We start from the raw sequence: 15,846 nt of genomic DNA, 5'->3' as shown, positions 1-15,846 counted from the left end.
ACAAAATTTCATATATTACCATAAGGTTACTAGTGAAGTTAAGTAATGTTTAGGTGAGTGGAGGTGTTTAAGACAGCATGCAACCACTGAGGTAAAGGAATATTAAAAAGAGAAATTACAGAAGCATATTAAGGCAAGCTGCAGTCACCAGTCTCTACATTTTAACAAAGAATAACCATCCTCGCTCTTCCCAACCACCAACTCTGCCCCCACACAGAAAGCACTTACTGTGACCTCCAATTACAAGAATCGCTAACTGTATTCTCACTGGTTTCGAAGTTTTTTATGTGACCATTGCAACTGCGTTGGTTGTTACTCTGGTTTATTGAGTGTTGGTACCAATATGCTATGGCAAAAACATCATACTTAAGTCACTACAATTTAATATTAAGATTCTCTTAATTTACCATCTCCAATTGCTCCTGCCACTACCAGCGCCAGTGACAAGGACTGCAAGCACCAGTATTGCACCCTAGCACACAACAAAATACTCTCCCAGGCACAATCTAAATTTGGACAGACAATACCTGGAACTAGTGCTTGGTGTTTCTCACAGTTCAAGTGGATGCAGTACAAAAATTTCACACCATTACATTTCAACGCAGTCCTAGTCATTCACCCCAGAACTAGAATCTTTAGTGACTCTGCCTTATCCTCAACTGCTTGCGCATATAGAAACAATTTTCAGCTATTAAAACAATACTTACATAACTGTGTTGTCATCAACTAGGATATCACAGCCATGAGCTGGGCAGGATATAGTCTGCAAAGAGGTGCAAAACAAGTGAGTTCACCAATGCAGTCACACCCACACAAATAGATCAGTTCCTGAACTGTGGAAATGGAACAAATACAGCGGAGTGGATACATACCTGCCCCATACCTTCCTCTATGATCTTTGTAGTTAAGTATTCATTCCAGCACTGCATACAGAATTTGTGTCCACACTCCAAACCTGTGAAGTACTGCAAGAAACAAGAAATTAAAAGAAGATTGCCAGTGTCATCATCAGACATAAACAGCATCCGAGAACATTTCAACAACGTTAAGACACGTGCAACCACTTTGCTGAAATACAGCAAAACTCTAACCTAGGGACCCAATGCATGGCCCATGTGTTGTGCAGCCCTCGAAGCACGGGCTGCTCAGTCTATTTGCGGTTATTTCTCATTTGTTGCTTTGCCCTGTTTGAATCCATTAACAATGTTTCACTGGTAAATAAATCCTAAAGCAGAACACCAAGATCGGTTAGTGTCCGGACCTGGAAATCTAGACAAATTTGTGGGAATGGATATTTATATTATTATATATAGGTGGCTCCACGGTACACAGCCCCGAGACTAGGCGGCGCGCACACAGACAGCCCCGGGACTCCGCGGCGCACACCGACAGCCCCGGGACTCCGCGGCGCACACCGACAGCCCCGGGACTCCGCGGCGCACACCGACAGCCCCGGGACTCCGCGGCGCACACCGACAGCCCCGGGACTCCGCGGCGCACACCGACAGCCCCGGGACTCCGCGGCGCACACCGACAGCCCCGGGACTCCGCGGCGCACACCGACAGCCCCGGGACTCCGCGGCGCACACCGACAGCCCCGGGACTCCGCGGCGCACACCGACAGCCCCGGGACTCCGCGGCGCACACCGACAGCCCCGGGACTCCGCGGCGCACACCGACAGCCCCGGGACTCCGCGGCGCACACCGACAGCCCCGGGACTCCGCGGCGCACACCGACAGCCCCGGGACTCCGCGGCGCACACCGACAGCCCCGGGACTCCGCGGCGCACACCGACAGCCCCGGGACTCCGCGGCGCACACCGACAGCCCCGGGACTCCGCGGCGCACACCGACAGCCCCGGGACTCCGCGGCGCACACCGACAGCCCCGGGACTCCGCGGCGCACACCGACAGCCCCGGGACTCCGCGGCGCACACCGACAGCCCCGGGACTCCGCGGCGCACACCGACAGCCCCGGGACTCCGCGGCGCACACCGACAGCCCCGGGACTCCGCGGCGCACACCGACAGCCCCGGGACTCCGCGGCGCACACCGACAGCCCCGGGACTCCGCGGCGCACACCGACAGCCCCGGGACTCCGCGGCGCACACCGACAGCCCCGGGACTCCGCGGCGCACACCGACAGCCCCGGGACTCCGCGGCGCACACCGACAGCCCCGGGACTCCGCGGCGCACACCGACAGCCCCGGGACTCCGCGGCGCACACCGACAGCCCCGGGACTCCGCGGCGCACACCGACAGCCCCGGGACTCCGCGGCGCACACCGACAGCCCCGGGACTCCGCGGCGCACACCGACAGCCCCGGGACTCCGCGGCGCACACCGACAGCCCCGGGACTCCGCGGCGCACACCGACAGCCCCGGGACTCCGCGGCGCACACCGACAGCCCCGGGACTCCGCGGCGCACACCGACAGCCCCGGGACTCCGCGGCGCACACCGACAGCCCCGGGACTCCGCGGCGCACACCGACAGCCCCGGGACTCCGCGGCGCACACCGACAGCCCCGGGACTCCGCGGCGCACACCGACAGCCCCGGGACTCCGCGGCGCACACCGACAGCCCCGGGACTCCGCGGCGCACACCGACAGCCCCGGGACTCCGCGGCGCACACCGACAGCCCCGGGACTCCACGGGGGAAGGCAGCAACAGGCAACTTCCTGGCACCATGGGTGGTTCTGCTGCACAGGACGGGAGGAAAAAGACTGGGACAGCGATGGTGATGGGGGATTCTATTGTAAGGGGAATAGACGGGCGTTTCTGTGGCCGCAAACGAGATTCCAGGATGGTATGTTGCCTCCCTGGTGCAAGGGTCAAGGATGTCTTGGGGCGGCTGCAGGGCATTCTGGAGGGGGAGGGTGAACAACTAGTTGTCGTGGTGCATATAAGTACCAACGATATAGGTAAAAAAAGAGGATGAGGTCCTAAAAGCTGAATATAGGGAGTTAGGAGGTAAATTAAAAAATAGGACCTCAAAAGGTAGTAATCTCAGGATTGCTACCAGTGCCACGTGCTAGTCAGAGTAGAAATAGAAGGATATTTCAGATGAATACGTGGCTAGAGGAATGGTGCAAGGGGGAAGGATTCAAATTCCTGGGACATTGGAACCGGTTCTTGGGGAGGTGGGACCAGTACAAACTGGACGGTTTGCACCTGGGCGGGACCGGGACCAATCTCCTGGGGGGGGGGGGGGGGGGGTGTTTGCTAGTGCTGTTGGGGAGGGTTTATACTAAAATGCCAGGGGGTTGGGAACCTGTGCAGGGAGACAGAGGAAAGGGGAGCAAGGATAGAAACAAAAGACAGGAAGGAGAAAAGCAAAAGTGGAAGGCAGAGAAATCAAGGGTGTAAATCAAACAGGGCTACAGTAAATAATAATTCTAAAAGGACTAAGTGTTAATAAAACAAGCCTGAAGGCTTTGTGTCTTAATGCGAGGAGCATTCGTAATAAGGTGGATGAATTAGCTGCACAAATAGATGTAATTGGATATGATGTAATTGGAATTACGGAGACATGGCTCCAGGGTGACCAAGGCTGGGAATTCAACATCCAGGGGTATTCAATATTCAGGAAGGACAGGCAAAAAGGAAAAGGAGGTGGGGTAGCATTGCTGGTTAAGGAAGGATATTAGCTCTGATGATGTGGAATCTGTATGGGTAGAGCTGAGAAATACCATGGGGCAGAAAACGTTAGTGGGAATCGCATACAGACCCCCAAACAGTAATGCTGAGGTTGGGGATGGCATTAAACGGGAAATTAGAGACGCGTGCAGTAAGGGCACAACAGTTATCATGGGTGACTTTAATCTACATATAGATTGGGCTAACCAAATTAGTAACAATACTGTGGAGGAGGAATTCCTAGAGTGTATACGGGATGGTTTCCTGGACCAATATGTCGAGGAACCAACTAGAGATCAGGCCATCTTAGGCTGGGTATTATGTAATGAGAAAAGATTAATTAGCAATGTTGTTGTGCGAGGCCCCTTGGGGAGGAGCGATCATAATATGATGGAGAGCGAAGTAGTTGACTCAGAGACAAGGGTCCTGAATTTAAATAAAGGAAACTACGATAGTATGAGGTGCGAGTTGGCTAGGATGGATTGCGCAACGTTACTTAAAGGGTTGACGGTGGATAGGCAATGGCAAACATTTAAAGATTGCATGGATGAACGACAGAATTTGTTCATCCCTGCTTTGCATAAAAATAAAGTAAAAAAGGTGACTCAACTGTGGCTAAAAAGGGAAATTAGGGATAGCATAAGATCCAAGGAGAGGACATATAAATTGGCCAGAAAAAGCAGCAAACCTGAGGGTTGGGAGCAGTTTAGGATTCAGCAAAGGAGGACAAAGGGATTAATTAAGAGGGGGGAAATAGAATATGAGAGTAAGCTTGCAAGGAACATAAAAATTGAATGTAAAAGCTTCTATAGATATGTGAAGAGAAAAAGATTGGTGAAGTCAAGCGTAGGTCCCTTGCAGTCAGAATCAGGGGAATTTATAATGGGGAACAAAGAAATGGCAGACCAATTAAATACATACTTTGGTTCTGTCTTCACAAAGGAGGACACAAATAACCTTCCAGAGATTTCGGGGAACACAGGGTCTAATGAGAGGGATGAATTGAATGATATCAGTATTTATAGGGAAATGGTGTTAGGGAAATTGACGGGATTGAAGGCCGATAAATCCCCAGGGCCTGATGATCTACATCCTAGGGTACTTAAGGAAGTGGCTCTAGAAATAGTAGATGCATTGCTGGTCATCTTCCAAAATTCTATAAACTCTGGAATAGTTCCCATGGATTGGAGGGTAGCTAATGTAACCCCACTATTTAAAAAAGGTGGGAGGAGTGGGGAAAATGCTAGAGTCCATTATAAAAGACTAGCTGGGGAGCCCCGCGTTGCGAGGGCAATTTTGGGGCACTTGGTCTCCCTGCCCCTGTGTGTCCCCCCTCTCCGTCATGTCCTCTCCCTGTCCTATCCCCCCCTCCCCTGTCTCCCTCCCTCCCCTCCCGTCTCCCTCCCTCCCTCCCCTCGCCCACCCCCACCCCTCCCCTCCGTCCCTCTCTCCGGCCCCTCCCCCTGCCTAGCGCCTGAGGTCCGGAGCTGAAGTCCCCCGCGTATCGCGCGGCTGATGGACGGCCGCTGTGGGCGGCGCATGCGCGGTCAGTGCGGGAGGCGCATGCGCGGTCAGTGCGGGCGGCGCGAGCCCCCCGCGATTTCCCGAGGCTCCCCCCCCCCCGGCGATTTCCCGAGGCTCTCCCCCCCCCCGCGATTTCCCGAGGCTCTCCCCCCCCCCCCCCCGCGATTTCCCGAGGCTCTCCCCCCCGCGATTTCCCGAGGCTCTCCCCCCCCCCCCCCGCGATTTGCCGAGGCTCTCCCCCCCGCTATTAAATTGTTATTTAATTCCCTAACACATCATTAAAATATTTACCTTAGGTCCCTAACAGACAGAAAGTGTGGGGGAAAAAATTGTGAAAAATCAAGATGGCGGCCACTCACCTTGGTTCAGAAGGATAAGGCCCGCCCCCACACGCACCGATTGGTCGACCGGTCAGGTCACCGAAGCGTAGGATTGGTCAATCGTCGAGTCACTCGACACTCAACTGTAGGAAGGAACCCGCCGTCCGATTGGTCGACCTCGACGTCACATGGTCGCTGATGAGATGCTAATGAGCGGAAGGCTGAACGTTTTTCGGATACCGCGGGCGGGATTTTTGTCCGGCCGAAACGTAAATACGCCTATGACCGGTCCGGAATCGCAAGCTTTCTTTTGAGGCGACGCGCGCGTCGGTACGCTCTGTAACTTTCAAACGTGTAGAGAACGGACAGACAGACAGACATCGGGACAGACAGAAGAGCCGCTTTATATATATAGATGATGTAATAGCAGAGCACTTGGAAAACAGTGACGGGATCAGACAAAGTCAACATGGATTTACAAAAGGTAAATCACGCTTGACTAATCTACTGGAATTTTTTGAGGATGTAACTGGTACAATAGATAAGGGAGAACCAGTGGATGTGGTGTATTTGGACTTTCAGAAGGCTTTTGATAAGGTCCCGCATAAGAGATTGGCGTGCAAAGTTAAAGCACATGGGATTGGGGGCAAGATACTGACTTGGATAGAGAACTGGTTGGCAGACAGGAAGCAAAGAGTTGGAATAAACGGGTCTTTTTCCGAGTGGCAGGCAGTGACTAGTGGGGTACCGCAGGGATCGGTAGTAGGACCCCAGCTATTCACAATATATATTAATGATCTACACGAGGGAACTAGATGTAATATCTCGAAGTTTGCAGACGACACAAAGCTGGTGGGCGCGTGTGCTGTGAGGAGAATGCAGAGAAACTCCAGTATGATTTGGACAGGTTGGGTGATTGGGCGGATGAAGTATAATGTGGATAAATGCGAGGTTATCCACTTTGGTGGCAAAAACAGGAAGACAGATTATCTGAACGGCAATAGATTGGGAAAAGGGGAAGTGCAACGAGACCTGGGTGTCCTTGTGCACCAGTCGCTGAAGGTAAGCATGCAGGTGCAGCAGGCGGTTAAGAAGGCAAATGGTATGTTGGCCTTCATAGCGAGAGGATTCGAGTACAGGAGCAAGGATGTCTTGCTGCAGTTGTACAGGGCCTTGGTGAGACCACACCTTGAGTGTTGCGTGCAGTTTTGGTCGCATTATCTGAGGAAGGATGTTCTTGCCATGGAGGGAGTGCGGTGAAGATTCACCAGACTGATACCTGGGATGGCAGGAATGACGTATGAAGAGAGATTGAGTCAATTAGGCTTATATTCGCTAGAGTTTAGAAGAATGAGGGGGGATCTCATTGAAACTTATAAAATTCTAACAGGACTAGACAGACTAGATGCAGGAAGGATGTTCCCGATGGCGGAGGAGTCCAGAACCAGGGGTCAGTCTAAAGATAAGGGGTAAGCCATTTAGGACTGAGATGAGGAGGAATTTCTTCACCCAGAGAGTGGTGAACCTGTGGAATTCTCTACCACAGAAGGCAGTTGAGGCCAACTTATTAAATATATTCAAGAAGGAGTTAGATATATTTCTTAAGGTTAAAGGGATCAAGGGATATGGGGAGAAGGCAGGGACAGGGTACTGAATTTGGATGATCAGCCATGATCTCATTAAATGGCGGAGCAGGCTCGAGGGGCCGAATGGCCTACTCCTGCTCCTATCTACTGTTCCAATGAGACAGCCCCGAGACTCCACGGTACACACCGACAGCCCCGAGACTCCACGGTACACCGACACCGCCCCAAGACTACACGGTACACACCGGCAGCCCCGAGACTCCACTGTACACACCGACAGCCCCAAGACTACATGGTACACACCGTCAGCCCCGAGACTACACGGTGCACACCGACACGGCCCCGAGAATACACGGTACACACCGACAGCCCCTAGACTACACGGTACACACCGACACAGCCCCGAGACTACACGGTGCACACCGACACGGCCCGAGAATACACGGTACACACCGACAGCCCCGAGACCCCACTGTACACACCGACAGCCCCGAGACTACATGGTACACACCGACAGCTGACTCCACGGTACACACCGACAGCCCCGAGACTCCACTGTACACACCGACACCGCCCCGAGACTGCACGGTGCACACCGTCAGCCCCGAGACTACACGGTGCACACCGACACGGCCCCGAGAATACACGGTACACACCGACAGCCCCTAGACTACACGGTACACACCGACACAGCCCCGAGACTACACGGTGCACACCGACACGGCCCCGAGAATACACGGTACACACCGACAGCCCCTAGACTACACGGTACACACCGACACAGCCCCGAGACTACACGGTGCACACCGACACGGCCCCGAGAATACACGGTACACACCGACAGCCCCTAGACTACACGGTACACACCGACACAGCCCCGAGACTACACGGTACACACCAACACGGTTCCATGAAGACAAAGCTTGGGCATCACTGCTGTGATGGACACTTGAAAAAGCCACCCAAATACTGGGAAAGGGTTTAGTAGAGACAAAGTTAACTCCTTTTGAAGGAGTAGTTTTGTTTTGTGCCATTCATGATCCCCTCACTATTCTGGAAAAGGTTTGATATTGCAATCCCTTTACTCTCAACACTCCTAGGATCGCATTGACCTATATTCAGTATACCCACGCAACGGGATCATCTGACCCACCCTCTCCCTGCACAAGGTGCACTTGCATCCTCTCTACCCATTCTTTGTTCTTCAAGATGAGTTACTTTAAAATAAGCATGCCATCTATTGACTCAGTTAATAAAACTCCCCCAACTTGTAATTGGCTTAGTACTAGACTTCTAACTAGCCGTGTACTGGGTGCAGCTGTCTACAGTTAAGCAGTTGGTTTTTGCTCCCGTCTTCAGGTAACGAGTGCCTTGATTCTTTTTAAAAGATCTTTTTGTTGAAATCCAACTGACCCAGACACAAGGAGCCAGCAGAGACAGTTATAGCTGGGTTTTGGTGGTGCCTTTCATAATGCAGAGAGTTACACGCGCTGCCTCTGGGTTGGAAATTCACTCCTGAATTAAGAGGATACAACAGCAACTTCAAAATGAAATGTTTTCCAGCCCACTCTGCTCTGAACTTTGAGTGCTGGCTGTCCCTTTATGACTGGTCCAAGGTTCCCAGTCCTGCAGCAAAGCCAACTTTAAACTTAGAATTACCAATGCAGAGGCTGCATCAGTCTGAGCAAATCCTCAATATTGTGGGCATTGTCCTCTCGGATTAGAACTCCTCCTTGTAATGTGAAATCGGTCTCCAATGCCCCAGACAAGTGGGATTGGTGATTTCTCCACACCATGAAGAGAAGGTCAGTAAACACTTCACACGGTCAGAGGCACTGTTCTATAGGTTGACGCTGTCTGCCATCGGATGAGTCAGCCATTGGGCTGTGTCTAGAATTTGAAGTGAGCACTCATCACCTACAAGTACTTAACCAAAAGCAACGGCAATGCTGAAAAACTGCACCTTCTATTAAATGAACAGTACTGGAAATAATAAAAGCTTTACATTGTCACTCCTTGACAGCTAGAAAGAAACTGTGCCTCTGAGACTGATGGCTCCTGTGTAGGACACCACCTCAATGATAGGTAATCACAAATGACAAAATGGAAGGAGGCCATTCAGCCCACAAACTGCTAGCTCTTCAACTGGTAGTCTACCCGATCCTATCCCCTTTCCTATTATCCTTTTATATCCTTCCTTTGAGTACTTAAATGATGTTCTAGTCTCTGCCTCAATAGCCATGTGAAGTTGTCCATGTTCTTCTAACCCTTTGAAAACATTTCTTCCAGTTGCCCTCTGCGTTTGAGTGATAATCCCCAACCTATGCCCCCTCGTTACTGATTCACTAACCAGTAGAAATATTTACTGTTGCAAAATTTTTCATAATCTTGAAAACCTCTATTAGATTACCCTTAACCTCCTGTTTCCGTGAAAAAACATCATAATTTTCTTCACAGCTATAACCTCTCTGGAGAAATCTTTGGAATTCTCTACCCCAGAGGGCTGTGCAGGCTCAGTCATTGAGTATATTCAAGACAGAGATCGATAGATTTTTGGATATTAAGGGAATCAACGGATATGGGGATAGTGCAGGAAAGCGGAGATGAGGCCAAGATTAGATCAGCCATGATCTTATTGAATGCCAGAGCAGGCTCGAGGGGCCGAATGGCCTACTCCTGCTCCTATTTATGTTCTCTCATCATAACTATAATCCATCATGCCATGTATAATTCTAGCGAATCTTTGCTGTCCCCTTTCCATGGAATGGGATGTCCAGAACTGCACACAGTAAACTCAACAGATAAACTTCCTCAGTACACTAGTGCTTACGATAGCAAAATACTGCGGATGCTGGAAATTCGAAATAACAACAGGAAACGCTGGAAAAACTCAGCAGGCCAGGCAGCATCGGTGGAGAGAGAAACAGAGTTAACGTTTCAGGTCGATGACCCTTCGTCAGAACTGGAAAAAAAGCAGGAAATGGAAAGCAAGTTTAGGGGCTGGGAAAAGGGGGAGGGGATGAAAGAACGAAAAGGGAAGGTCAGTGATAGGATAGAAAGCAGGAGAGATTAAGAGACATTAAGAGATATTCAAGGCTAGGGGAGGTGGTAATGGGGCAGGTTGAGGAACAAAGGCTGGCTCTAGATGGGGTGTGAATTGCGCTGGCAGAATGAAGGACAGCTGAAGGGAAGGGAAGAAAAAACAAAAAAAAATTGTGGATAAAAAAAAGAAAATATATATATGTGATAGGGCCGAGGTTATGATCTGAAATTGTTGAACTCTATCTCGAGTCCAGAGGGCTGTAGAGTGCCTAATCGAAAGATGAGGTGCTGTTCCTCGAGCTTACGCTCAGCTTCCGTGGAACAATGCAAGAGGCCGAGGACGGTGAGGTCCGAGTGGGAATGGGGCGGTGAATTAAAGTGACAGGCCACCGGGAGCTCGGGGTCCCCCTTACGGACTGAACGGAGGTGTTCCGCAAAGCGGTCACCCAATCTGCGTTTGGTCTCCCCAATGTAGAGGAGACCAGATCGTGAGCAGCGAATACAGTATAGTAGATTGCAAGAAGTACAAGTAAATCGCTGTTTCACCTGAAAGGGGTGTTTGGGGACCTGGACAGTGGGAAGGGGGGAGGTATGTGTCATTTTTTTGTTTTTATGTTGAATGTTCAAACATCAAGATCCCATTTGTCTTTTAATGATCATTTAACACCTTTAAAGAACAATGCATCCTCGTCCGTAGATCTGTTCCCCCACTCTGAAGAGTCTTCTCCTTTAAAACGCGCTTCCTTTCACCTTCACATTTCTCTGCGGTGAACTGCCCCGATCTGCCCACTCCTTATCCTTTTTATTGCTCCTGAAATCACTTGCATCCATCTTCAGTTCGCCAAGCTCTTAATCTGCATCAGCAAACTTCCATATAATGGCTATGTCCAAGTCATTTATATAAATGGAAAACAAACTGTCCCAGAACAGTATCTGGCACAACCACTACCGACATCCCATCAAATCAAAAATCATCCATTCACCCTACTTCTGCTTCCTGTCCCCAATCATGTCTAACCATGTGGCTAAATCCTATTTAATATCATGTGTGTTCATTTTAATAATGGGGCTCCTATCAAAAAACATCTGAATATCAATACATAAAACATCCATTATAAACTCTCATCTACACAATGAAATGTCTTAATAAAATTCTAATCAATTAATCAAGCAGTCCCTGCCCCTGCTAGCTCATGCCTTCCTCGGGCGCTCTCTAATCTCATCCTGTATTAAGGACTCTAGCGGTTTATCTACAGCCGAGGCAAGTCTAACTGACCAACAACTTCCTGGCTTATACCTTTCCCATTTGTTGAACAGTTGTGTAAGATTCCCCACCCACAGTCCTTTAGTTGCAAAGATCTTGAAAATTATGGTTAGTGCCTCTGCTGTCTCCTTCAGCATTCCGGGACAGATACCATCTGGGCTCGAAGACTTTTCTACTTCCATTTTGAATGTTTGTTTCTTGAGGAATTTGTTCAGATTCCAAAGGTTGAGGATGGGTGCCAATACCATCCTCCTAGGAATGAAGCAGCAGAAATAAAATACATAACCCTCCTGATCTCAAAGCATCATTTGCTAGATCTTATCAGTACATCACCCTCACATAACGATCAGTAAAAATTGAGAATGCGTGGGCTCTTTTCTCTGGAAAACAGAAGACTAAGAGGAGACCTGACCAAGGGCTTTGTGTGGAGAAACTGTTCCCCTCTGGGTTAGTGCAGAACATGGAGCCACAAATATAAGATCGCCACTAACTGACCAAATAAAGAAATTAGGAGGAATTATTTTTACACAGAGTGGAGAGAATGTTGACCTTGATGTCACGGAGTGGTTGAAGCATTGATACATTCATGAGGGAGAAGGGAATAGAGGGATATGGGGGCAGAGTGGGAGGGTATGTTAGTTTCCATGTTGATATCCGTGACAGTTGCAAGTGTCAGTTTGCCTCACTTGTTTGCCCAATACATCTGATAATTTGTGATATTCTGAGTCTGTATTGTGGCTTTGGTGGTTCACTTTACCCCAAGTCTACAATCTTAGACTTCCCATGGGCACTGGGTTACTGGAAAAAGGTTTTGGCATTTTTCCAATCTGTTGATTATCCACTGTTAGCAGATGTTTCATTAAGAATATGCACACCCTGTTGAATTTTGGGCCACTGGCACTACGTGTCTTCAACTGATGTTGGCATTGCTAGATCTGGAAAATAGCAACTTGGTGAATGCAAGATATTGCACATTGGCATCTCACACCGTGGACTCCACAATGTATTATTAGGTCAGTGCCACACATATCAAAATCAAATATAATTATCTTGTAATGTGGAAAGATGACATTTGGAAAAGCAATGCTTTTTGGGAAGAGCATTAAGTAGCAGCTCATAGTTATCCTGAACACCAGGCTAATTTAGTGACCATCTGCATTAAATTCAGTCAATCATGCTCCACCTGACTGCTACACTTTATGTTGGATAACTGGTTTAAGATTGATTAAAATGCTATTTTATCTTGGATTCTCAAATGTTTAGTCAATCCGAAACCAGTTACCCAACATAATTATTAATAAATACAATCCCAAGTAGCAAATAAAGGGTTAACCGGATCAATGCAGCAAACAGACCTGTCGAATGAATTAGAGAGGACAGTCAAGGTGATTATTGAACTGGAAGCACAATGACCAGATTACTACCGAGAAACAATCCTAATCCATTTATCATAATTCCAAATTACTGCCACTCAGACTAATTCAGTATTTCAAATGTGCAGGCACTTCCTACAGTATTTGCACTGCTCCACAACATGGTTACTCACACAGAATACAAATCTGCCCTGCTTATGAAGAAAATAAGAGATACGGTAGCAAAGACAACCCTGTAAGAAATAGCAGAAGACCACCTTCTTAAAAGAACGGAGTATGCCAATGTGGATGCACGCAATGATTAATTGTAAAGCTTGAAGTGGAAATGGATATTGGTGGCTTGGGACGTCACTCAGCTTCGCCTGCGCAACACACAATTTTAATCAAAAGATTCTTGAATTTTTTCAACAGGGTGCGCATATTTCTAATGAAACATCTGCTAACAGTGGATAAACAGTATCTTGGAAATCCCTTGTTGAAAAGAGAGACAGGAGAAAGATGCCACCTTGACTCTCAGTAAAGATATATTACTCACCACTCCAGGCTCCGTAACCCACTTTTGAACAAGATGAATTTCAAGCATACAGGCCCATTATAGGTAAAGCTAGCTAACGAGCCACTTTAAGAAACTTGATCAGTCTCAAGCATACAATTTTCTTTCCCTACAGCCATTACAAGAGCTCTTTCGGGCCAAAGCCACAAGTTGAAGTTAAAAAAAAACACCCAAAATTTCCTCTCAAAAAAGTTGTTAAAAGGTTAATGTTGTTTTTGTTCCCCCTTTTAAGAATAGCTGGATGACAAACAGCAACGTTTGAATAATGTTGTGCATTTGTACACAGAGTTGCATTACACAATTAACACAAGTAAAGAATACAAAGTGCTGAATGGGGACCTCCTGGTGAGTAACCCTTCAGTTGTTCATTATCTACAACACGGCAAGTCCCACTCAAAAAGTAAAGCCTTTTTTTTTTTAAGAAGGGTGGAGTTGGGAACAGGCCTGAAGATAAAGAGAAACTGGCAAATGCCTGCAAACTGTATAATCTCCTGTAGGCAAATCAAAATAGAAACGCTTGGTCAGTGTTAGGGTGAATCCATGTAGCTGCTCTATAAATGCTACTTGATGCAAATGGTTTGGAGAACACAGGAGCTATTGACGCTGTGATGGCCATCTGTCTTGCCAGGTTACAAACTTCTAAATCCATTCCCTACGCCGCCTTTTGTTCTCATTACATAGCGGGAGAGGTAAATTGTTCACATCCACTGTGTTCCGTCTCAGATTTTTGTGATGCTGTTGTGGGGGGGGGGGGGGCCGGAATACAGTTTGAAATGTTATTTTGGGTGCAGTTTTGCACATCAACCAAGAAATGCGGTGTGCTCATACAAGAGGTGGTGGAGAACCTGCAAGCTCTGATGTTCTCCAACTCAGCCAGTTTTAAGAAGGAACAAAATGCTGATAACATCCTTTCTTTGTGCCACTTTCGGAGTGACAGAGTCCCTTTCCATGACTAAGCGGTAGCTGAAGAAATGGTCCTTTTAGCTCTCTACAAGATCATGGCTGGAACACCACAAGTCGCTGCTGTAGAGCCAGGCCATGGATATTCCAGAGTGTAAGAACAGCTCAAAGCTCCTTGACATTCTGCATTAATCCATATAGACTGCAGAGAACGTACCAGCAATGCTTTATAAACAGCTTCTGTTGGCTGTGCTAGTCAGGTGGAATTATCAGGGATTCTATTCCCTTGTATACAGGAGTTCAAACAGAGTCAACTAGGAGTGGCCGAATGAAAGCTGCTAGTGTGCATTGGGTTGCTGGAAGGCTCTGGTGCTTGCCTTTCAGTGTCACAGGCCTCGTGTTCACAATAATCACCAACAGTAGCTCAGATTTCTGTTTGTTCATTTCAGTTGCATTATGCATCCTTAAAAAAGTATTACCGTCATTTTAGCGAGTGGTAACGTTCTTCCAAAGTCATTCTGAAAATTTAGCTGGGTGAACAGACGGCTTCATGGTTTAGATGAAATTCTTTAATTACCTTCAGCTACAATTCAGGAGACAGTCTTACGTCTGCTTTGCCTCTGAAGAATTGAGTATAAGGATTATTAGTGAAACAATCCTCTGAACATCAAGGGGCTGCAATTAGAAATACCATTTTCATGTCAAAGACATCAGTGACACTGAATTTTGGTAGTTTAGAGAAATTGCACTAATCAACAAGTTTGAACTCACTGAGGCTTGAGTTTAGAAGAGAACTTGTTCCCAAACCTACACAGGTGAAAGCAACTCATTAAGAAAATAGAAAGGACTTGCATTTATATAGCACCTTAGCACTTACATGGGACGTCCCAAAACACTGTACAACCAATGGATTACTTTTGAAGTGGTCACTATTGTTATCCAGGCAAACGTGGCAGTCCATTTGGGCGCAGCAAGGTCCCACATAGAACAAATGATTGAATGGCCAGATCACCGTTTTTGGTGGTGTTGATCAAGGGAGGAATATTAGCCAGGCTACTGGATAAACTCCCTGCTCCTCTTCAAATAATGCAGTAGATCCTTTACTTCCATTGGAGCACATGACAGGGCCTCGGTTTAGCATCTCCTTCAAGAGATGGGGTGATTTGTTACTGCGGAGATGTAGCGACAGCTGTAGTATCTTTGACAGCGTGGACCAGGTATTTGGAGCCAGTCTTTTATGGAAATTTTCCTGTTAGAAGATGTGAAAGACAAGAAAGATCCATAGATGTGGGGATGTAACCATATGGATTTCAACAAGCTGATTTCCACACCAGTGAATTTAAAAGTTTCAATGTCCTTGTAGATTACTGCTCCCTAGGCTGGGAGTTGGTCACTAACAGCAGATAACATTTTAATTCTGTTTGCACTCTGTTTGGTTGGCACAGGAAAAAGGTTCTATAAAAAGCTCGATGACTGGGAAAACACGCATCGCCTCAGAACACACGCGTTTTAGAATTGTTAATTCTGACGTCAACCTGGTCGAACATCCAAGCACCTAGAATTCAGACAACCTTTTGAATGCATCTTGGTACTTCCATTCCTTGGGAATGTTTTTCCAAAATAACCAGTGCCCTCCTTGCCAGCCAG

At 48.0% G+C, this 15,846-nt stretch overlaps 1 protein-coding gene across 3 annotated transcripts in view; it reads right to left on the bottom strand.

Moving 5' to 3' along the window:
* The window catches only part of LOC147097455 (E3 ubiquitin-protein ligase arih1), a 75,043-nt gene that overhangs the window by 28,925 nt on the left and 30,272 nt on the right, over positions 1–15,846 (bottom strand). For all 3 annotated transcript variants that reach the window (XM_085972450.1, XM_085972452.1, XM_085972451.1), the window contains 2 exons: positions 873–965; positions 708–763 (listed from right to left, as the gene is read on the bottom strand). In XM_085972450.1, the coding sequence (XP_085828576.1) occupies positions 708–763; positions 873–965 (149 nt within the window). The remainder of the gene's footprint in view (positions 1–707; positions 764–872; positions 966–15,846) is intronic.

Source organism: Somniosus microcephalus, chromosome 32, assembly GCF_052327205.1.
Source record: "Somniosus microcephalus isolate GS21.2 chromosome 32, FLI_Smic_1.0, whole genome shotgun sequence".
Classification (NCBI taxonomy): Eukaryota; Metazoa; Chordata; class Chondrichthyes; order Squaliformes; family Somniosidae; genus Somniosus; species Somniosus microcephalus.
This window is presented reverse-complemented; position numbering and strand designations above follow the sequence as displayed.